The 22,694-nt window shown below is 53.2% G+C and overlaps 1 protein-coding gene across 1 annotated transcript in view; it reads right to left on the bottom strand.

Annotated features, from left to right (window-relative positions):
* LOC136296096 (hydrocephalus-inducing protein homolog) overlaps nt 1-22,694 on the bottom strand; it is a 71,921-nt gene that overhangs the window by 3,982 nt on the left and 45,245 nt on the right. The window contains 31 exon segments of the mRNA XM_066194919.1: nt 747-968; nt 1,315-1,457; nt 1,805-2,056; nt 2,637-2,745; nt 3,307-3,499; nt 4,437-4,588; nt 5,174-5,406; nt 5,791-5,999; nt 6,627-6,695; nt 7,009-7,247; nt 7,535-7,703; nt 8,195-8,294; nt 8,868-8,967; nt 9,364-9,509; nt 9,967-10,171; nt 10,463-10,610; nt 10,908-11,031; nt 12,130-12,303; nt 12,604-12,771; nt 13,215-13,401; nt 13,653-13,892; nt 14,963-15,013; nt 15,015-15,096; nt 15,509-15,705; nt 15,793-15,914; nt 16,559-16,695; nt 17,651-17,772; nt 18,477-18,533; nt 18,597-18,727; nt 19,233-19,410; nt 22,449-22,577. Of these exon segments, the coding sequence (XP_066051016.1) occupies nt 747-968; nt 1,315-1,457; nt 1,805-2,056; nt 2,637-2,745; nt 3,307-3,499; nt 4,437-4,588; nt 5,174-5,406; nt 5,791-5,999; nt 6,627-6,695; nt 7,009-7,247; nt 7,535-7,703; nt 8,195-8,294; nt 8,868-8,967; nt 9,364-9,509; nt 9,967-10,171; nt 10,463-10,610; nt 10,908-11,031; nt 12,130-12,303; nt 12,604-12,771; nt 13,215-13,401; nt 13,653-13,892; nt 14,963-15,013; nt 15,015-15,096; nt 15,509-15,705; nt 15,793-15,914; nt 16,559-16,695; nt 17,651-17,772; nt 18,477-18,533; nt 18,597-18,727; nt 19,233-19,410; nt 22,449-22,577 (4,788 nt within the window).

Here is a 22,694-nt window from a genome sequence, read left to right as displayed (position 1 = left end):
GCAACAACCACACTGCAGGGAGCTGGCAACGGGCATTTTGGGATGTGAAAGATCTCACTGGGAAAGTCTCCAACTGCAGATGTTCTGATAGAAAAGAGGATGGTTTAGAGGCCTTAAAATGGTCCAGAAACTCAGAAAGAACCTTCACTCAAGACGAGTGTGTTTGGCAATAATGACAATAAAAGCAAGAGTCTCTGGAGATGATCCTTCTCCAGACTCCTCCATACTGTCATACAGTGCCTGGGCTACTCCATGATGAGATATCCCACACAATACAGAGATCACAACTAAAAACTCTGGTATCCATGCAGACAAAACTTGGAGTTCACCAGCACATGCAGGAGAAGTATACTTCTCTCCACTTCCAAAGAAGAGACAGAGTGCAGCAGACTTAACTCCTTGTTGGTGAAAAGGCACCAGATCAGATGAAGAGATTTCAAACACCATAAAGTGGGATAACATCATCAAACATTGTCTCCCATTCAACACGGGCTGCAACCCTTGTGCTTGTGGCACAGACTCGTAGTTTGTGTTGGCTAAAGGTCTCTTGTCAAAAGGCCTCCCCCTCTCACGTGAGTGTGTCCGGTCACTGTGCATCCACCTCTCCCCTAGAATGCACTGCTGGTGAACCTCACGGCTGTCCAATGTCCAGAGGAAGCAGGAGCTGCTCAGCCAGCAGTGATGGGGGTTACCGTGGCTCTTTTTGTAAAAGCTGGGCTGTCTTCTTTTGCCATTTTGCTTCTCGCCTTCCTTTTTTCAGGCCACCTGGCTGCCGGCTCTTCCCTGGTGGTTTGATTCCACGTGACAATGCGCATTTTGTTGTCGCAGTCCTGAACCTCCCCTCCTGGCAGCTCAAAGTTGATCTCGGTCACCTTACATTTCACAAGGTGCCTCCTGAAGGTGGCTGGGACATCTGATTTCAAGGTCACTGTGATGTCCTTGGCACAGCCAGGATGGAGATGTCCCACCTAGGGAGAATCAGGGAGTCAAAACCAAACTGGAAGCACTGCCAAGGGCAGGACTGACAGCAAAAGGGACTGATGTGGTGAGCTGCTGTGCCAGGAATCTGCGCGTCGGAGTGGATTTATGTGAAGTTTGATAGACAAAAGTATGAATGGAAGGTGCCACCTCCCATAACATGAAGCCTTTTCTGCAAGGCTGGCAGCCATTGCCAAGCCAGGGACTTGGCATCTCGGCATCTCCTACGTGGCACTGGAATGGGCTGTCACTGGTACGTGAGGACTGCCTGCCAGCTCCTGGGAACACCAGGGCAGGGCTTGAGCAATGGGGAAAGGCAGAGCCGTCCACGCTCACCTTGGGAGAGAACTGGAATGGTGCGTTTGCCTCCCACTCAAAGCGCATGACCTTCGTACAGGTGTGGTTGGTGATGGTGAAGGTCCTGTTGCAGGGCTCTCCAACAGAACAGTCCCCAAACTGGATGTGATTCGCTCTGACAGCTGCTGAGGAGGAGAACAAGGCAACCTCAGCATGCAGGGAGCTCCATCCACCCCCATTCACGTGCACAGACACCTGTATGTTCAATGCTTTCTTGCTCCAAGCCTTCCTCCCTCTGGAAGGGAGTTTCCCAGGCGGCTCCCCAGCCCACCACTTTCAGGGAAACACCCTGACACACCCCTAAGCCAGCCACATGAAGCACAGCACACATTGCTCTGCAGGCATGGCTGCCACGCCCACAGGCCACCAAGTCCGGTGGGTGACAGCCCAGGCCTGGCTAGAGAGAGGACACACATGATCAGACATTTCCCTCTTCCTTGCTCCACCTTGGCAGCCTCTCCTCTCTTACCATCAATGATGTCTTTCTTCAGAATGCTCTCAGCATTCCTCTCCTGTGTACCTTCCTCCAGTCCGTCGAGGGTGAATTCGTCCTTGTGGCCTTCACCCACCAGCTCCATTAGGGTCTTGTTAGAGTATTTGTCCCCCACTAACGCACGAATCCTCCCTTCCAGTCGTTGAGCCAGGGTGGGTTTGAAAATGACGTCGAACTTTGTCGATTCCCCAGGACGCAGAAGCAGGAAAGGCTTTGGGGGCTTACGCTCTGCACAGCAACGGAAATCAGAGTTAAGTGATACGGCGGTACAGAGGAAATATTTCCATAGGCTGTATGAGGAATGAGAGGTTGAAATCAGCTGCCTCCTAAGCACGGGTTCTACCCCCAGTGGTTCCAGACCCTCTTCCTGTGTTCGCAAGACTGCCACCTCCAGACACATCACCGCTTAAGCAGCTTAACCTCAGGTTGATGCCCAGCCCGCATTCCATCTGCTTCCAGCCAGCTCCAGCCGTGTGGAAAGCGGAGCCAGAGAGTGCTTTTGGCTTCTGCTGGTTGTCTGTGTGCTCAAGGGCTGTGTCCATTCAGGCTGGTGCCTTCCCTCAAGCAGCAAATACCTCAGAGGGTCCACTGAGGTAGTGACAGTCCCCCACAACTCAACCCACCTTGTCTAGAGGAGCCAAAGAACTTCTTACAACTTGCTAGGAGAAAGTCCCCAAGAAAAGCTTGGGGGACAGAGAGCCCAAGGAAAGAAACTGTGTCTAACATCTGGCTGCTGCTCAGAGAAGCCAAGAGCAGGGCACACGTTTTCCCTCTGTGCAGGATCACACTTCACGGTTAATGAATTTACTGCGGACAGCAGAGTTGTCTTCCGCATCTTCAGTGTAGAATCTCTCAAGTGTGGAGCCCCTGCCTTTCAAGAGGAACGCTCCGTGCTCATCCTCCAGGTGTAACGTGAACTGAGAAAAGGGAGCACAGAGCACATTGACACTGGTGTGAGCACAGGGTGGGAACACAGGGACTGACCCCGCAGTGCTGCTGGTCCCGCATGGGAACCCAGCACCTCTCCCACTACAAACAGCACTTAGCACAAAAGTTAAGTCAAACCAGCTGGGAAAAAAGAGCGCTCAGAGGCATTTGGATGGACCTGACACAGAATCAAACAGGACAGAAAGTAATGAGCAGAATGTAATTAAGCCACAACTAAGTTTACTTAAAATGCAGTAAACTGGGATCGAAAACAATCTAATGGAGCTGGAAAATCACCCCATGTCCATGAGAACAAAAGGTGACCTGAGAGATGGGGGAAAATACTCCACCACCTTTCCTGTGTTCAACTTAAAGAAGAAAGGCTAGACGCACGATTTCCAAGAACTCCCTTCTTGGAGAACAGATGTCAGTCACTTGCTTTAAAAGAATTTCTGACACCTCTTCCCAGGTCTGCCGTGTTTTTTGGGACCCTTCCCCTGTGCCACAAGCACTTGTTCCCAAACCAGACCATTCCTTGAGCAGGTCTTCACCTTGACAGGTATTATGCCCTTGTTTTGGATGACCAGGGGGAGCATCTCTGACTCCCCCGGCCGGAGCCTCTTGAAGCACAGCTCGGAATTTCCCCTCCTGCTGCAAGCACTTGGGCACACGACTGTCAGCTGCGGCTCATGCCCCTTCCCGCTGATGGTGAAGGTCAGGATTTGGGGTTTAAATTTCACAGGGCTGCAGGAGAGGCACAGAAACAATTTCAGCTGGCACTAACCCATTTCTCCCTGGGCGAGTGAGGCAGCAAGGGCCACCCACAGTGTTTTCCCTGCCTGAGGCTCCTGAACCACACAAGGCAGCCCCCACCAGGCTCTTCCCAATCCACTCAGGGCCATTCACAAGAGGACTCTGTTCCAAAGCGCCCTCCACAATAACAATTCAAAATAATTTCAGTTAATTGAATCGTGCCCTCCAGGAGGTAAATAATGAGGCACCAGATGAGACATGGCAAATCTCCTGGCTGCAGTGAGATGAGACACATGCAACAAGCAAAAGCACAGCATGAAAGCAGTACAAAAGCAAGTAGGCAAAAATAAATCATTGTCACCATCAGTAAAGATCATTTCCAAGCAGAGTAAGAAAGCAATTGCATATTAGCAATTAGACTTCTCTTGCTCCAATTCAGCCACTAAAAGGTTGAGGAAGGGCAGGTCAAAGCTGCAGTACACAGGTCCCAGGGCAGAGGAACTGTGCTTCTCTTTCATACCAGCTCCAGTCCCTTACATAAAATAGCTTAATGAATACCAGGGAATCACAGTAATCAGAGGAGCACTTAATTTTACAGGTACACAGGAAATTGTGACTGCTGACCTGCTGGCACAGGAACTGCTTCATCTAGGCCTTTGTCCTTGGAAATCCCCAAGTCAGCTGCAGCACATCTCAGTAACTTTCAGCTGGCTACCTAATATTTCCATGTCTTCATAATTCCTCATAAAGGATAAACCATCAGTCTCATTTTTTGGCTTTGTCCAACGGTTACTGCCTCCCAGATCATCTCATGCCAAGTACTCTGCCTATGGCTACTGAAAGCATTAGAGCTAACAAGAGGCCTGTGCCTGCCCAGTGGAGAGGGAGCTATCACTGAAGCCTCCCCCAATATTTCACAGTCAGTTACCCTTCTGGGATGACAAGGGAAGCCTTGAAAGTGCAGTCGTAGGTCTGCTCATCTGGTGGAGTGAAGGTCACCGTAGCAACAGCACAGGATGAGCCCTGAATGGACATCTTGACTGCATACAACTTGAAAACGTTGTTGACAGGGCTTTTATCCTTGGGTGAACCCAGAGTGCAGTGTTAGGAGAAAACACCTTTCAACATGACACAGTTTTATTCATAAATGCGTTACTGAGAACAGCCCCAGGCAGTGTGTCCTCCTCCCTGTTTCCCTGGGCAGGCTCCCTCCCTCCCAGGGAACGCTGACCTTGTGCTAAAGCAGTTTGTGTTTTGAGCCCTGGCCGCTGCCCCAGCATACATGGGAGGTGGGCACTGCTTGGAAAACCCTGCAAATAACCTGGAACTGGCCTTCAAAGTGAAGGAAAAGCCAGGGAGCCTGAGGAAATGCCTCCTTTGAACCCTGGCATGTCAGTTCATGACAGCCCCTCTCTGAGTGTGCGTCCAGGAGAGGTTCAGAAGGATTCACTTCTCCCGCCAAAGGCCCAGAGGTGTGAGCCAGAACCTTGCCTGAGACATGCAAAATTCAACACAACTCTTCCCTGGCTCTGCTGCTCTCCCCTGCAGTTTGACCTGCACTGAGCTAGACTAGTCTGGGCCCCAGGAAGCAATGCATCTGGAGAACAAAACAGACTCTCACACTGCCTTTAGAGGGACACCATCACCTTGGCCTCCTGTTCTTACCTTTCCACGCAGGGGTCTGATGGAGAGCACCACATCACACGGCAGACTGCTTGCATTGTAGATACTGAAATGAGCTTCAGCTTCTTGCGCAACCAGAACCTCGTTGAAGATGAATTTGTTCCCATCTCTGATGAACAAGCCCATGCCTTCCACTGACCGCAGCTTGCGGCTGAGGTCAGTGCTGCGGCAGATCGGGTACTTCTCAAAGATTGACAGGACATCCTCAACGAGTCCTGTGGATAGACCAGAGGGATGAGCATGGAGGAGAAGCCTCACTGATGAATTTATCTGGACCCTGCTGGCCTCTCAGGAGGCTTTTCCTCTCAGTCATCCTTTCTGCCCTGGGTGACTGCTAAACCCAGCCTTGGGTGGGGGAGCTGGCTTTGAGGATGGAGCTCAGTCAACCTCGGTCTTAGAGAGCGCTGCTTTCCTTTTATCCTTCCATGCATCCCTCTCAGCCTGGGAAGGATGAGTCTGCTGGTGGACTTGAAGAGGGCTGGAACTTCTGAGGATTCAAAGGTGGGACACCAGGGCTAGCGTGCATCTCTATCCAAGCAGCAAGTTTAGGTGCTGATCAGCAGCAGGTGTGACCAAGGGAACCTGTGGGCAGTATGTACCTGGGAGGCAGGACTCGGCAGTCAGGGTAAAGGGAATGCCAAGGGGATTGTCCCTGGGGTCTCTGCCCGTGATGTCAATGTAGAGCTGCTGCTCACACGTCCCCTCCTGCCCTGCCAGGCATTCCACTGTGATCTTCTGCTGGCCCCACGGACTGACGGAGCCGGAGCAAGGGGACACCGTGAACATGCCAAGACTGAGGGGACCCTGCAGAAAAAGTTCCAGGAGAGGCTGATGGCTAACAGCTGTGCCTTGAGCACCCCAGCAAAGAGTGTGTCCCGCCTTGGCCTCCAGCTGGGCCCAAGCACCCCAGTCCCAGGGCAGGGAAGGATGACTCCATGGCCCAAGGGCAGCCCCAGGCTGAGACCAACAAGCCAAGAGGAGCTGCAAGCCTGTCCCAAGTAGCAGAGAGAAAGGAGTTTGAGTGTAAAGAATGAAGGTGGTAGCTGTGATCCTTCAGCCTCCAGAGGTAACACAGGAGAGCAGAAATAGCTGTGAGAAATGACAGGAGAAAGGTAGGTGACTTGGAAGAAGAAAAAGCAATGTTGTCTGAGCTCTGCGGACTGGGAGTTCACTGAGGCGTGTTTTTGCTTCTGTGGTGTTCACAGACCTATGCTGGCTAGCAGCTACCAAACACAGGACCTGCTCCCCCCTGTTGATCCCACAAGTCCAGGTCAGAGCCAAAGTACAGGAGTGTCAGTGGGACTGAGCAGATACTGGGTTCCATCCTGTAGACCGTGTCCCACCCTATAGCCATGAGCCCCCAGCCAGGGCACAGCAGCATCTTCTCACATCCCCCGCGGCAGCAGCACTGTTGGGGAGCAGGAGTCACCCACCTGTCAAGGAGCTCGATTTCTTTCCTGTTGAGCGCTTTGCAGCTGATGGAGCAGATTGCTCTTGCTTTGAACTGAGAGGAGAAAGCAGAGGTATCTGTCATGCTGAGCTCCCCTGCCTTTCTCTGAGGCCAAAGCTGGCCTTCCTCCACACGGAGGGAAGCCTTCCTGCTCCTGATGGCTCCCTGAGTGCAGCACCCATTGCTGGACAGGAGCTCTATCACCAGCTTTGTACTACACCTGGGGACACTGCGGTGTTTTTTTGCTCCCTCTCCCCAAGCCAGGGATGCAAACGGACAACAGCCCAGGTCTCCTGGCTGCCTGCCACATACCAGCCGTGGGCTGGTGCCTCCTCAGACAGGAAAGGTGGTGCAGGGCTTCTCGTACCTTTGGCTTTCCCATGCAGATGCATCCTCGGGTGCTCGGTGGATGTAGAATTCGAAGCTGAGCATGCCTTTGTTCTCCAGAATGACAGTCTGGGTCTTCTTGGTGCCCTCGAGCATGGCACCGAAGTCGATGGGTGAGGCGGGCTCAATGCTGTACTTGCTGTACACAGCTCTCGCCGACACCCTCAGTGGGATCTCGGCAACAGTCTGGCCTCCTTCCCCTGAGCTGCCGTCTATCACCTGTGTCCACAGGAAGGGGTGGTAAACACAGCAAAGAGGCCAGCCTCTACCCCAGTCCCCAGTCTCCACCCCAGGCCTCCATCAGTTTACCCCTCCCTGTTTAAGCACCTCCTCCGGAGTCAGAAGCTCAGCTCCACTTAAGAAGCCTCCCAAATGGTTTTGAAAGACTTTGTTTGTGTATGTAGGAGAGAGGATTCTCCAGTTAAAGCACTCCTTCCATTCGACACCTATCCTGTTTACACTCCCAAAATGTCGAGAGATAACACAGCCTGGCCCAAGCAGCTCACCTGGCAGTACAGGATGGGTTTGTTCTTGAGGAAGATTTCACTTGTGGGGTGGAAGAGCATCTCAATATTCACACCAGGCTGGGAGGCAGTCAGCATGCCCGACCGAGGCTCAACGCTGAAGTGGGATGCCAAGTTTTGTGTCCTGGGACCTGCACCCTTCAGCGTGAAGCTGGGGAGAAAGGGAAGGAATGGAGATCTCTGCAGTTAAAAGTACAGGCACCACCAGCACGGCCAGGACTTTGCATAGGACCAGGAAAAAAAAAAAAAAAGGGAGAGTTCAGCTCTGCTCAGGGAATCCTGGATCTTGACAGAGAGTGCAGACAATCACAAGGTTAATGCATGAAACCTTGACACCAGAATTTTTCATTTGCTTCTTTACAGAGTCTCAGAAAGAGAAAGGAAGTGACCATCAAAGAAAAGCAATGAATCTCATCATTTCAGTGGCTGAAATTTTTGGGGCTCTCCTTTGGGTTCGTGCTGAGCTGTGAAGAATTGCTGGTTTGTGGCTGGATTCTCTAGTAAAATAGTTGAGATTAGAGAGTCCGGGTTTTGTATTTCCCATGAGGTAGCCAGCATGAAAACAGGTTCTAGCCATTGACAGAGGGAGAATGCAGGCCTGGGAATCTGAAGAAATGCTCACTACCAGGCAGCTGGACTCACCTGTACTCAATGTTGTATACCCCTTTGTTCTTTAGACTCAGGACTTTCTTCACCTTATCTAGGACATTAATGGTTCCAAATTCCAAGCTTCCATCTGGACCTGCAGAAAACCCGCAGAGCCAGGTCAGAAATGGTATTTATCAGCTGCAGAACACGCCAGGTCACAAACTACATGGAGGTCTTGACACAAAACCCTTTCCAGCAAGTTTCCCTTCTTGACAGTATTTTCCAGCTATTTGTCTGCCTTTTCTCTTCCTACTCAAATTATCTGCAGGATTAGTAGCTACGGAAATTACTTTATATGCTGTGCTGAGCCCGTGGGAGTTGCCAACTGCCTGTTCCCGTCACTGTTGTTTCAAAGCCCCCAAATCCAATCTGCACGTGAAGCTGCACACTTCAAAGTTCAGAGGGGAGAGACTTAAGGCTGTCAATGCCCTGACAATGCATTATTCCACACCACTTGCAGGGTTTGTGCTTCATGTGTCCATGCCATCCTTGCATGCTATCCCATCCCATCCCATCCCATCCCATCCCATCCCATCCCATCCCATCCCATCCCATCCCATCCCATCCCATCCCATCCCATCCCATCCCATCCCATGCGCTTTGGTCGCCCGCCCCCCAAGGTAATGCAGTGCACCTGGACTGCTTTGTCTGGGAGGCGTCCACTGACCTTCAGGCATGTCGATCCTCAGAGAAACATCATAGACCTTTGCAGAGATTTTGATGTTTTCAGCCTGAACAATCCCCAGGATGTTTTCTGTGTCTGAAACCTGAGGCAGCAAGAAACAAACACTGTTCAGATCATTCTTTTGGTAGACAGCCTCTAAGTCCTTGTCTCTGCTGGCTGCTTCCCCTGTGGCCTCCCAGGCTTCACAAGCGTTGGTGGACTCCCAAGCTTTGCTAACCTGTTCATCTCATGGGCTGCCCCAGTGGGATTCAGCTGCAGTAAAAAACCCTATCAGCCCAGCTCTGTCTTCACCATAGAGAAGAAGATGTTCTACCTCAACAGAAGAAGGTCCTTCCTCCCTTGGGAGCCAGGGAGCTAAGAGTGTCCATCCCTGTGTTGCTTCTGGCCTTTGCTATCAAACACGTCTGAGCTCAGAGTCCTTGGAGCAGGGAGACCCTCCGGGGACACTACCCTGAGCAGGAACCCATGGAAGGCTTACTCGCCTCTCCCTCCGCATATGGTTCAATTCCCATATTATTTCATCCACAGCAGCTTTCTCCTCCTCAGGGAGGGCATCATACTCTTCCTCATCCATTCTCAAGGCACGTTCTCTGTTCCTCTGAAGAGCTTCCTCCCGCTGCAGTTCTTTAGCACAAACCAGAGGAGAAACCATGAGTGACAGCAAGCACAGCTGGGTGCTTTGGGAGTCAGCTGCAAGGACTCACAGCTTTTCCCAACCCAGCATATCACACCAGGAGACATTGGGGAGCTCATATCCCTGCTCCAAAATTCAGACAATCCCTCAAACGACGGCCAGGCAGTGAGTTCCTGTGCTTTTCCTGGCTTAAGTGCACCAGGGCTGAGGACAGTTGTTTGTCACTGAGCTACAACAGCTTGAACTTCTGCCCAAGCTTGAATGTTAGAGATTAAGGTGTCTTAAAGCCTCCAGTCTCCTGCAACTCTGAGATGAGTGTGGTTACAGAGGCAGAAGGTGGAAAGATGAATAAAAACACTTCTTACAAGCTCTGCTGCAAACCCAGACACACAGAGATAAGTCTGAGGGCTTGAGAGAGAAGATTTGAGAGGGACAGACATATCTCACCTTCCCTCTGTCTTTCATCTTCCTTCCTCTGTATTTCAGCTTCCTTCCTGGCTTTCCAAGAAGCATAATCCCGATGCACGTGCACCACGTAGATATAATGGCGATTCTTGACAGCTGTGAGTACACAGAGCAGAGAAGATTCCAGGCTTCTTGCAAAGAGGCTCTCCAAGCCATCAAAGACCACTCCCTTGCAGCAGTCTTCGTGCTGCAAATAAAGGGAAGAGTAAGTCAGCCATTGCACACAGGGAGCTCACAGCTGGACAGTAAACCCAGATGTCACAGGGCACCAGCTGTCCTTGTTCCAGGTGCATTAGCTAAGAGCAGCTTGTGTCTGTCCTTAGGCTCTGCCAACTAAGGGCATCTGCAGCTTCCCCCAGGGTTCCCTGCACACAGGCCAGGATCCTCCAAGAGCATGTACAGACCTCCTCCTCTCCGAGTTGTACCTCACTGCCTGTTCTCCGGAGCAGGAATGTCTCCTTTTCCCCACCCCACATACCTTCAGCCTCTCACAGAGGATCTCCACCAGCAGGTGCTCGGGCAGCACACAGCTCAGGCAGTTCAGCTCTTCCCCACAACTGCTGGTGATGTTCAGCTGCTGCGGTGCAGGAGCAGTGGAAACTGTGAACTGTAATGTGGACCATTGTAAGGAAAATACACCCCGGTGGAAAGCCCTGGACAACTCCCACTGCTGGGCTTGCAGCTGGGGTTCCTCACTAGTGGAGACTAGAACAACCCTGCAGTGCAGGCTGGGGGCTCCAGGGGATGGTCCTGGAGGGCCCATCCCCTGGCCAGCAGAGACCCAAGCCTGCAAACTCCTGGTGCAATGGATCCACATACCAGGCCCTGGCTGGCACAGAGCCTCCACTGTAAGCAGCCCCTGCCCATCTCACAGACAATGCAAAGGTCCCAGGCACCAACCCAGGCAGATCATGTTTACCTGGGGTTTGCTGGCTGGCTCCGTCTTCTTTTGCGCTGGTGTGCTCTTGCCTTTGGCATTCTTCTTGTTCATTTTCTCCTGAGAGGCTTGTCTTCTCTTGGCCAGAAGAGCGAGCTGACGCTTTTTAGCTGCATAGGGGACATATGGTTCAGGAGGGCTTTGAAAAGCAAGTAGGCACCTTTCACCACAATGGGCACAGCCTTGGACCCTGGAAGGAACGCGGCACTTTTTCCCCAGTCTGCCGGGCACTGGCAACACTCAGAAGCAGCTCCCTCCCTGCTTCTCTTACCAGCACGCTATCCCATCCTTGATTTTAAAGCCAGCACTACGTCCCTCCTAACAACTGTGCATGCAGGTGACACTGCTTGCACAGGAGTTCCCCTATGGATCAAGCCAAGGATTTGTCCTCCAGGACCATTGTTTCCATACACTGCACCCATCCTGCATTCTCCTGTGGAGACCTGCAGCCCTGCCCCGCTTGCACCACCCGTCTCTGCTGAAGCTAAATGCTCCTTGTGGGAAAACCCTGCTGGGACACAGACTCCTTTTCCTTCCGCCAGCTCCCAACCCAGCCAGCTTCAAAAGTGAGCAATGCAAAACTTCCCCCTGCACTGTGGCAGGTCTGGCCTCACCCTGCAGAGCTCAGGCTACCAGCTGCCCAGTAAGCTTCCTAAAAGTCTCTGGTCTCACATGGAGAACAGCCCAACATACACGAGCTGTGTAACCTGACAGTGAGCACAGGTAAATCCCGGGAGACAAGAGCTCATTTGTAGCATGTCTCTGATTGGAAACTCCTCTGGGAGGCTGTCCTTCCCTTCCTCTTGTTTGCAAGGTTACACTCATAGTCAGTCCTCTTGTGCTTAATGAGCCACTTCAGAAGGCTTTTTCCTTGGTAAAGTGGGCAGCAGTTCTGCCTGCTGCCCATGAGAAGCAAGCTTGATTCAGCTTTGAGGAAATAGAAAATATTTGGGAAAGAGACAGGCATGCTTCACCACCCTTAGAAAAATGAACACGTGCCAAGCATGGCAGCGAAGGGGGATGTCAAAGAATCCCTGACTGAGCCCTTAAAATTGATTTTTTATTTTTTGAAGACCAGCCAGAGATGCACTTCACCCATGTTCCCTAAGAGACCCAAGGACTGAAAAACTGCTGCTCTGAGTGAGCAGAAGTGGACAGTCATGGTGGGTTTCTCAAGCACTGGCTCTGGGTCTGGCATTTCTCCTCACCAGCATTACCTTTGTTTTTGCTTTTCAGCTCCATGGCAGCCTCGGTGCAAAGCTCCCGGGCACGGAGCCCTGCCTGGCTGCCATCATTGGCAATGGCCTCTTTCACCACGGTGTCAAGGGACAAGGGAGCAGCGTCGTAATGGTGACACAGGGCCGCCGCCATCTCTGTCTTTCCTGAGAGAGAGAGGAGGACTGCTTGGTGACACGTGCACATGAGGCATTACAGGGACAGGCCCTTGAAAAATCTCCAACAAGATTTCAAAGTTAAAAGAACAGGGGGAAATCAAGTGTCCCTCCAGGGGAGGCCATGAGGGAGGCAGCTGGAGCGTGGTTGCCAGCTCTGAATTCTAGAGCCAGGAGGATCATCTCCACCTCCTGTTCGGCTGAGGTCTTTGCCTTAAGCACCAAGGTCCACCAGGATGTATTTCTCCTGCTTGCCCCTCTCCCTGCAGCCCAGGGCTGCAGCTCACATACCTGCCAGGGGTGGCCCGTGGACAATGACAACAATCCCTTTGTCCTGCTGTGCTTCACACCTCTCTGAAGACTGGTCAATGCCCAGGTGGCGAATGACAGCTCGAGAGACAGGATTCCCAGTCGCCTTCACCATGGCCTCAGGATAGAATGGGACAGCCCTGTGATGTGCTGCAGTGAAAAACCAGGGGAAAAGGTCAGCCTCCTGCCTACCTTTGATCCTCCTCATCCTCCCAATCTGCTCAGATCCCGGAAAAGGAGACTTGGTGAAAGCAACATGAGCTTGTTCTTTTGTTGCTAGGAAAGTGCAAATATAAAAGAGCCAGTGATATTAGACCTGGTTCTACTGGCTGAAGAACTCATCCAATCCTAGTCTTTGTGGAATATCCCGATTATTTCCCCAGTCTACGGCAGGCAGATAGGAGCTTGCTTTGGCTACACTCAGGGTTGGTAGAGGATGCCACAGTCCTTCACCCAAGAGTTCCTCCACCAAGCTGGTGAACAGGCAGTTTTTAAAAGCATGGGCTTTCCCCGAAGGTGACAGCGTTCAGGGTGTATGGGTGCTGCGACCACAGTCAAAACAGACGCTGCCAAACCCTCACTGTTTTTCTGACCTGCTTCTGCCTCGCCCATGGCCTCAGCCTCAGCCTCTGCCATGGCCTTGACCTCTCCCTGTTGAGCATTCAGCCTCTTCTGTGCTTCATAGTACTCCAGCAGCTCTGGGGGCAGCGTCTCGCCCACGGCACGGGGAGGCATTAGAAACTTCTTCTGGTACTCAGACCCCACTGCCGTCCTCAGGATCTGTGTGCGCAGGGAAGAGAAACCATACGCAAGATTCCTTCTCTGGCCTTTCATCACACACGCTCAACAAACCCATTTTCTGTCTCCTCTCTTCCTCCCAACAACACAAGCTATTGAAGTCCTCCCACAGCATGTCAGCAGAGTTGGCTTTCCCTGGGGATTGCCTCCGTCGCCCTGGCACAAGCCTGGGAATGCTGGAGTGCTGTGAAGCTTGGGCAGCATGTACATGGGGACCAGACCTGCCTTCTCACCTTCTCCTCCTCAAGGTACTGCTCATCAAAATCCAGGGAGTAAAACTCAATGGGGAAGTTGCATGGGATCTTCACCACCACTGTGGCCTCCACTCCGTCGCTGTCCACCAGCACCCATCCCATCTCTAGTGCCGGGGGGCTGAACTCCAGCCGTGGCTCCAGACCTTGTCCTGACAGGTGCAGCATTAAGCAATTGCTGCTCTCACAAACGTTAAGCTTCAGCTCATTCTTGTAAGACCTCTGAAAAGAGAAAAGTGAAGAAAACTCATCCATGAAGTCCCAGGTGACAGGACCCCAGACACAACGCTTTCTCCAAGGTCAGGGTGTTCCCAGTCCCTCCAAGGTGAATGGAAACCACCAGGTATTTACTGACGCCAGGGACTACAGCGTCTGTAGTAGCCTGGGGCTGAGTAACTGGGAGGAATCCTGGTGTGCACTGTAACTGGGTATTTGGGTATCAGATGGATCTACAATGGACTGTCAGATGTTTTCACCTAGCCATGCAGGAGTGCAGTGCTCATGAGAAGGGCCCTCGGGGTTACAGTGTCCAGACACAGTCCTGGCACTGCTGCATCAGGCAAACGCCAGCTCCAGGAGAGAGGCAAATGAGCTCTCACCGGCTAGAAATAAGGATCATCTTCACTGCTTAGTGTCTGGCTCTGGGCAAAGCCGGACACAAGATGGTTATGTCTCTGGAGCAATTAAAAGATCCCTGGGACTGCCTGCAGGCACAGAAGCACTTGTGTCCATACCGGTACAGGCCGTCAGTTTCCAAGACCCAGCGGCCACAGGCAAACTACTTTTGGGAACGCTCCATCCTTTAAGTTGAATCCCCCGCTGCATGGGATTGTGCAGGCAGGCCAGAGCCCCAGGGACTGCTGGCAGCACAGCACTACAGGTGACTGTCCTGCTGTGCCCAGGAAGGTGTCTGGTGGCTGTTTTGTCTGTCAGTTCTGCAGCAGGATGAGCCTAGACGGACCATTCCAGGATTATCCTCTGCCGGTGTGCAGCTGCTCTGCACCGAGTGTCGCAGCTGCAAATACAGCCGGGCAAGGGGGAGGCTGAGGGGAGTTGGGCGCATCCCTCCCGTGTGCCGAGAGGCAGCCACAGAGCCCCGATGCTCTCTGTGCAAGCTCCCTGTGGGCATTTCAAAGCACATCTCACGGCAATGCTCTGTGGGGTGAACTGAGCCACGCTGAGTAGCTGAGTACGGGGCTTGCAGAAAGCTCCCTGCCAAGGCAGAGCTCAGAGCACACTCTCGGCACCAGGCCCTCCTTTCGGCCTCCTGGGCTGACACCTGCCAATCTCACGTCCTCGTTTGGTGTAAACCGGATTTTCAAGTCCTGCCAGCTTCCTGCCTCAAAGGGTTCCTTCGGAGGGCATCACTTCAAAGGGACAGGGCTCATCCTCCAGTGCCTGCTTCTTCTGATGTAGGGCTGGTGTCCTGCGTTTGCGTTGATTGTTCCGGGCACAGAAACGAATCCTGTCAGGTCTCCTGGGTCTGCGAGGACAGAGCCTCAGTTCCTGCAGTGCTCTGAGACACTGATACGGTGCTGAGAGCACCCACAGCCAAAACAAGCGTGGCCCCCATAGCCTAGAGCTGGAGGGAAAACCTGTAGACAGGGCAGGCAGAGAGGGAACTGGAGTCCTCAGAGGAGGGGGAATGGGTGAAGGTGCTAGAAAAGCAAAGCATCAGCTAATGGAACAGGTCCAGGCAAACCAGCCTTGATCTAGACCCTCAGAAGCTTCCTCAAACACGCTGTAGACCCAAGTGCTCAGGCAGCCACAGGAGTAGAAAGGGCAAGAGACACAAAGAAAACCCAACCAAGAAGTTACGTGTTCAGTGTTGCCCGTGCTTTACCTCCATTACAGGCTGGATGGCAGTAATAAACCAAGTGCAAGGGACATGGAACCAGTTGTAGAGCCGGACTGTCTCCGTCTGGCACTGCCCAACGAGGGTATCCGAGAACTCCAGAGTGTTCTTTGAAAGTCTGAGTGACAGTTCAATGACAGCGGCATGGAGGCGGATGTGAGACGTGGGGCCTTTTTCTACCTGGAGAAGGACAGAGAATTCAGCGGAGGGTGCAGGTGACAGCTGCTGCGGTGCCCAGCCTGCTGCCTGCCCCAAGAGCTGTGGTACCTTGATGGGCAGCAGCACATCCACGTCACCCTGTGGGCGGCAAGCACTTTCAAAGCACACTTCAAATGTCACGGTGTGTCTGGGAGGCAGGTTCTCCATTTGGTCCAGGTCCACACTGAAACCTTGAACAGATGAAAACAAAGCAGCTGAGATACACAAGAGACATGAAATGTGTCATAAGCATGTTTAAGGCCCTACAGGTGTCCTGGCTGAGAAGTCTGGGAAAACCCCCCTGCCGTGCGGTGACCTGGACAAAAACGTAAAAGAGTGCACCTGTGAACACCCCTCAGACACAGCGAGCCTCCGTGTGATGGAAGCACAGCCTTGCCTCAAGGCCACTTTTGGAAGCCTCTTTTCATCCACCAGAGGATCCGACAGGCTGTTTCCTCAATAAAGGCTTAACACAAGTGCGGTGACGGCGTGAACTCCAAACAAAGCACTTCCAAAACACAGCAGACCCCACTGGTTCACAAAACAAGTCCACAGAGTGCCCAAAGAAACTTCATGCTGGTGGGAGCCAAGGGCAGAAGATGCTGAGAGGTGACCGGGCTGATGAGCCCATCTGGCCCCTGCACTGAAGCGTTAGGGCAGTCACAGGCAGGCCAGGTCCCTGGGCATGGCTGGCCAGGAGAATTGAGACTCTGAAGCTCCCAGCAGGGCCACTGAGAAGAAAAAGCTCAAAAACCTCCCCAAGTTCAGTGGTTTAAGCTAATCTGTCTGAGACACCTTCTTCAAGCCCACAGGAAGTGTCTCCAGCACTGCTTACCTGTGTCCTGCAGGACAGACACATCCATCCGGAAGGACAAAAGCATCTCCCCAGGGTTGGTGATCTCCAGAGTGCGTCTCTCAGTGCAGCCCTTAAATACAGACCCCAGGTCCAGGACATACTCAAGCGGCTCAATGCTGGAAGAAGGAGTAAGGACAGTCCTTAAACCACAGCCTGGCTACAGTTTCAGGTGGATGGAAGATGCAAATAAAGTGGGTAATTCTGTATTCATTGCTGTAAAAACTGAGCTCAAGCATAGGAAACCCGAGGCCTGACCACCTGGCAACGACTTTGGGAAATCAGGAGGAGTGCAGGTCCTAGGTTTTATCAGCCACCCATGGTAGCTGAAACTAAAATTAGTTTAAAATGGACACTGGTTGCAGCTCCTCTGCCATGAAAAGCCAGTAGAGGTGAGTACACTGGGCCTCCACTGGTCTCAATGAAACTGCTTAGCCTCGTGTACAGCCTGAGCCTGAAATTGCCTCAGGGCCTAGAAGAAAGATTTGCCCGCACAGGAAATCTTCATTGCCCTGCAACCAGATCATATGATCTGTTCTGCAGAGCATCTTCCTCCTGAATGGAAGCCTCCTGTGCTTGTGCTGCATCATGATGGCGCAAAGGGAACAGACCAAGGAACCTAGATAAGCCCTGCCACCCCACCAGGATTCGAGCCATCTGAGTTTGGATTTTAAAGTGTTTGCTGACACGTGCAGTTCCCTTCTCCGTTTGTCTAGTGTGCTCTGTTAGTTGGAACCAAGACATCAGCTGGGAGTTGTCTCTTCTAGCGCTAGTCAGCAGGGACAGAATTTATGCGGCCTGGAAGGGCTTGAAGGTCTGCGCTGGGTCCCCTCAGCTGCAGGGACAGAACCCCACACCTGTGGGGAGCCGAGCAGTCCAAAGCTCAGCGTGGTGCTGGGGAAGGGAGGACACTCCTCTGCTCAGACGTAGCCTGTCAGCCACCGGGACCAGACCCTTTCTGAAGTCCCTGGCTATTCCCCAGTTGTGCAGACACAAGGAGCTCTCAGGACAAGGAGACATTGCTAGATGTTCCCCACGGGGCACCTGGAGATGGGGATGGGAATCCTTACTCACTTGATAAGACTCTGGAGCAGCTCCTCGTCAGGGAACCCGCTCTTCAGGGGATGGGATGAGAGCTTTTGCTGCACCTCCAAACCAGCCTTCTCTGCCATTATTATCTGCAGCTGGGCATCTGTCTCAGAAAGGATCCCACCCTGCTGCTGTTGAGAGGGGCTGTGGGGTCCTCCTGTCTGGCTGCTCAGTGTCCGTGACACCGCCTGCTCTTAGCCAGGACCTCATCTCCAGGGAAGTCACTCCCACACCTTTGCCTGCCCAGCCACTGTTGGCAAAGCTGATCTGGCCGGGCAGACAGACAAGCCAGGAACCTTCCAGAGCTCCAGACCCTTGCTTGCCCCCAGCCAGTACCAAGGCAGCTTGGACAAAAGCTGTCTTGAAAGGGAACCGGGAAAGCCTTGAAAGCTTTGTGTCTTGAAAAGCACAGCTTGGTAGCTGGTGCCTCGTGGAGATGAGCACGGCCAGCACAGTCCCAGGGCACAATCAGGCACCTACTGTTTGGGTCTGTAAATCTGACAGGGCTCGGGCTGGGACCAGCAAACTCCCCAGAAATGACCTGCATCTCCTTCAAAGCGCCATCAACTCCATCCCTTGAGCATGGCCTTCAGGATCTCTCCCTGGGGTAGCCAGGAAGCTGGTGCAACCCCAGAAGAGACCATGACCAGAGTGGCAGCCCTAGGGGCAATGCTGAGGTGACACATGGCTGTAAAGTGGGCAGGGAGGTCCCAAATGCCATCAGGGCACCAGGAAGCTGCTGTGGGCTGCAAGGGCCTCAGGTGACACGGAGAGGGTGGCGTGTGCCAAACTGGGCTGCAGCTGTTCTTACTGTATCGCCAGAGCCAAGCAAGCCGGGCTTCCGGTTCTGAGTCTTCCGATTCCGAGTCTTCGAGGTCTGAGTCTTTGAGGTTGGAGTCACCGGGGCCTGAGTTTTCAGGGTCTGAGTCACTGGGGGCTGAGACTTCAAGGTCTTAGTCTTCGGGCTCTGAGTCTTCTTCACAACAGCTGATTCTTTCCTTTGACTTGGTTGTTGCTGCTGTTTTACATGCCGTTCCAATGGCTCCTTATACTTTTCATTTCCTGAAGGAAGAAAACATCCACAAAGAGAAGTGTGAGCAAAGTGCCAATCCCATTAAAGCTGGGAAGTCCCTGCCTCCCACCACTGGTTCCTTCCAGAAAGAAATCCCTCAAGCCCTCTATGGAAAGTGGATGCTGCTGCTCCTCTCTGCATCCTCACCCATCTGCCTCCCCACAGAGGAGCATCTCATCCCCTGCAATGTCACACAAATCCAACCCTGCCAGAAGCCCTGCCAGCCTCTCCTAGAGCTTTCCCAAGCCTTTCAGTCTAGCCATCACCCTTCAGAACCCTGCCAGATGTGCTGGCAAGCTCTGCAGGATGGTTCCTGGGACAAAGACCACATGGGATCCTTGCTCAAGACTCATGAGGCAACCAGAGAGCTTGAGTTGGTCTGGGAGTCCTGCAACCCTCCAGGCTTGCTGGAGGTGGGCACGAGCTGCCCCGTGGGCATATGGTAGGGAACAAAACCAGAGGGGCCCCTCCTGGAGGCAGACAGGCAGTGCCCACCTTTGATGTTCCAGGGCAGGTTCACACTAAACATGGGAAAGGATGCTTCTCCTTTCAGACGGATACTTTCTGGCTCCAGGTCACCCACTTTGAGGTGGTAAGTCCTGCTGAAGGCTCCTGGTAATCCTGGCACGTAAGAAAAATTCAGCTCTTGCGTCTCGCCTGGTGCAATGGAGCCCTGCAGGGACAGGAGAAGAGAGAGGGGATGCATCAGAGTTTGATGGGGAATGGTTCAGGGGACAGACAGGCTGAGAAGACAGGTTCTCATCTACAAGAAGCCATCAAACCACACCACCATCATGATAAATACATTACAGTGTTGGCTTTTGCAATTGTTAGAGTAAACACTGTATGTTTTATAATGTTGACTTTTGTAAAAGAAGTTTTGCTGAAGTTTAGAGTTCTTTTAATTCAAATGTTTTGTTGTGATACCAATGCTGGTGAAGAATTGTTGTAATATTAACATTTAACCAATGAAGGAATTGAAGCCTGTTGAATGTGTCAAAAAGTAACAAAGGACCAGGACTAGGACAACCGCATATGCTCCAAAAAGGCCGGACGGAGAAGGAACTCTGTTAAAACGTTGGAATACAAAGAACTGCTTGTAAATACGCATTGGGCTGATGCAATACCCCGGCTATACAAGGGGTGTTGTGTTGACTGGTGTGTGCCTCTGGCTGCAGCTAATGTGGCTAAGCAGGCAGTGCTGTTCCTTCTGCTTTATTGACTTTGGCCCCTATTGTCTCATATTAAATTTTCTTGAAATTTTAACTGATGAGTGGGCTTTGCTTCTCACACCTCCTACCTTCCTTGTGCCCAAAAGATCGAGCCACTGACCCGGGGGGTGCAGTGTGTCCTCCCAAGAGCTCATCTGCCTGCAGCCCCAGCACAGCCTGATGTGATGTGAGCACAGCTCTGCTGCTCATGGGGTTCGCCCTCTGCCAGCAAGAGCCCGCCTCAACAAGAAAAGGCTTTTTTGGCTATGGAAGAGAAGCCCTCGCACTCAGCAGGGCCAGCAGCTCCTCCCATCCCTTGTAGGACAGGCATGAAGAAATGGGAAAGCCAATCGGCTCCCTCTTCCCACTGCAAGGAGGGACAAAGGCAGGAGTGCTGCTTCGGCTCAAAGACACCCAGGCAGGACTGAGAAGCTTGGACAAATGGTGGGATGACGCTGCAAATTTTTCTCATCGCTCCTCCAGCCCCGCTGCTCCCCGGCCCCCTCACTGCCCCACAAAGCCTCTGCACAGCACAAAGCTGCAGGAGGCAGGGACCAGCACGCCTACTGAAGGGCTATGTAAGTGGTTCTTAGCCCTGGCAACGGGGAGGCAGGGCAAAGGACAATGTCCTGTGTGATCACACAGCCTGGGTAAGGCGACCCTCAGAAACGCTCCAGTGCCAGCAGCCTGACATCTCAGCTGTCGGGGTCCCCAGAGTGACTGTGAGGTGCGGTGGCGTGATCTTTATCATGAGTTTTAATGTAAGATAGTTGTTCTTTGTACCCTGGTTCAGTGCCGTTGTATTTTTAGGTCCCTTTTGTTACAAACTGTAAGCTTCTCCCTCAGCCTGCCCCACATACAACCCCTGTTTGGTTCACCTTTCCCGCCTTGGTTACCTGTCCACCATTCGTCGGGAAACCCTCCCACCCTGCCAGTCACCCAGGGCCTGTCCCCCGGGTCCAGAAGCTTCGAAGGGAGATCTCTGGCGACTGGCTGGATTGGAAGCTTTCCCCTCCTTCCTTCGGATCATTGGTATTTAATGTTAATGCTTGTTACGTCAGTAGACACTCCCCAGTTATACCCCACTGGTTGCACGTGGACCCACCCTGAGCTTCCAGCCACTGTATAAAACCCTCTCCCTCCTGAGATTCAGGGTCTCCCTGAAGCACCGGTCGCAGGCTGAGGGCTCCCTCCTTCCTACCAATAAACCCAAGTTGCAGTCAGGCCTCTTGAGAGTCCCGTCTTTCTTCCTCCGCACTCGCAACGTGGCAGGGCAGGTCGGCAGCCAAGATCCCACATTTCTATAGATCGTGTGGGGGCGTGTCGGGGCTAGCCGGCCGTGGGAGGACACGCACCGCCGCAGTGGGGAACCAATTCCATTTTTATTTGTGCCTCACCATATGTTATAAATCCATTTTCTGACACGGGGTGAAAAATTACTACAGGGGCTGCAGTCGCGTTGGGAGCCTTAACACACTCCAGGCGTGGAGGAGGTTGCAAGGAGAAGATGCAGGCAGGCCCCGTCTCGGGGGGGCTGCAAGCGACCTCTCCCTTGGGGGAGGGCAGACCGCGAAGCCCGGGCAAACTTTGCCCGTCTGACTAAGTCTTCCTAGAAGGGCTGAATTACGGGAGGAATCTCGGCGCACAAAAGCAGTTAACGCTGCCAATTTCCCCCCGCCATTTTTGGTTGTGGTCGTGCCGGGAGCACCTGGAGGGCCCGGCTCCCTGCAGAGCCGCTCCTTCCCCGCCTGCCTACCCCGCTGTCGCCGCTTCCCCGCCGGCCACGGCCCCGCAGCGCTCCGCCGTTGCCCCGCGGGAGCAGCCGCCGCGCCGGCCGTGCCCAGCCGCAGCTGCGGAGCCCGGACGCCGCAGCCCGCGGGACCGCCGCGCCTGCCGCGGGCGCGGAGCGCGCCCAGCCCGCCGCGGCAGCACGCTCGGGGCGCTGGCCGCACACGGGCTCCTGCTCCAGCCGCCGAGCAGGACGCCGACACAGCGCCCCAGGCTTCCAGCGGTACCGCTCTGTCCCTGGCTTCTGTTACTCCCTCTGTTGTTCATTCATTTTTCTCTCTCTGCTCTCTTTTCTGTCCCCTTGTGGTCGGGGCCGTACCCTTTCTTTATCAATAAGCAATTTTCAGAAATACTTGCTGCCTTTGTGCCTTATTTTCGCCCGAGAAATCTATCAAAAAGAATTCTCCTCTACTCCCCTTACAGCGGGACAGGACAGTGACCAACACACTTGTGCCTTCCGCCGGTGTCTGCCGTGAGACAGCAGAGCCACCCGCCAGCCAAGGCCATGGGGGAGTCTATTAGGACAGCACTTGTCTGACCTTCTCTGCTCCCAGCAGAAGTTGCTGACACCCTTCTCTCTCTCATGGCTGAGTTTGGGGTATTCCCCTCTGACTTTTTTGTCCCTTCCCGCCCCCGCCCCCTCTTTTTTCCCCTTTCACACTCTCCTGGGCCACCCGACACAGGGCTGGGGTGAGTCACTTGTGCTACTTACTGCGGTGGGCTTGACCAGAAACACACCAGGCAGATCTTGGTCTGCAGTGCTAGGGTTTAGCACCCAGTTGAATTCCATATTGCAGGTGTTCTCCAGGGTGACCGTGGCGTGATGAATTTCATTAAACATCTGGAGAGAAAGCACAGGAGCAGGAAGTTACAGACCCAGGCCTGCGGCTGGGAATTTCCTTCCTCTCTCCCGGGGTTGAAAGCAGACCTGGGAGCAGGGACCAGGGAGGAGATACGG

Source organism: Chamaea fasciata, unplaced genomic scaffold, assembly GCF_029207755.1.
Source record: "Chamaea fasciata isolate MVZ Bird 193981 ecotype frontalis unplaced genomic scaffold, bChaFas1.0.hap1 SCAF_12, whole genome shotgun sequence".
Classification (NCBI taxonomy): Eukaryota; Metazoa; Chordata; class Aves; order Passeriformes; family Sylviidae; genus Chamaea; species Chamaea fasciata.
This window is presented reverse-complemented; position numbering and strand designations above follow the sequence as displayed.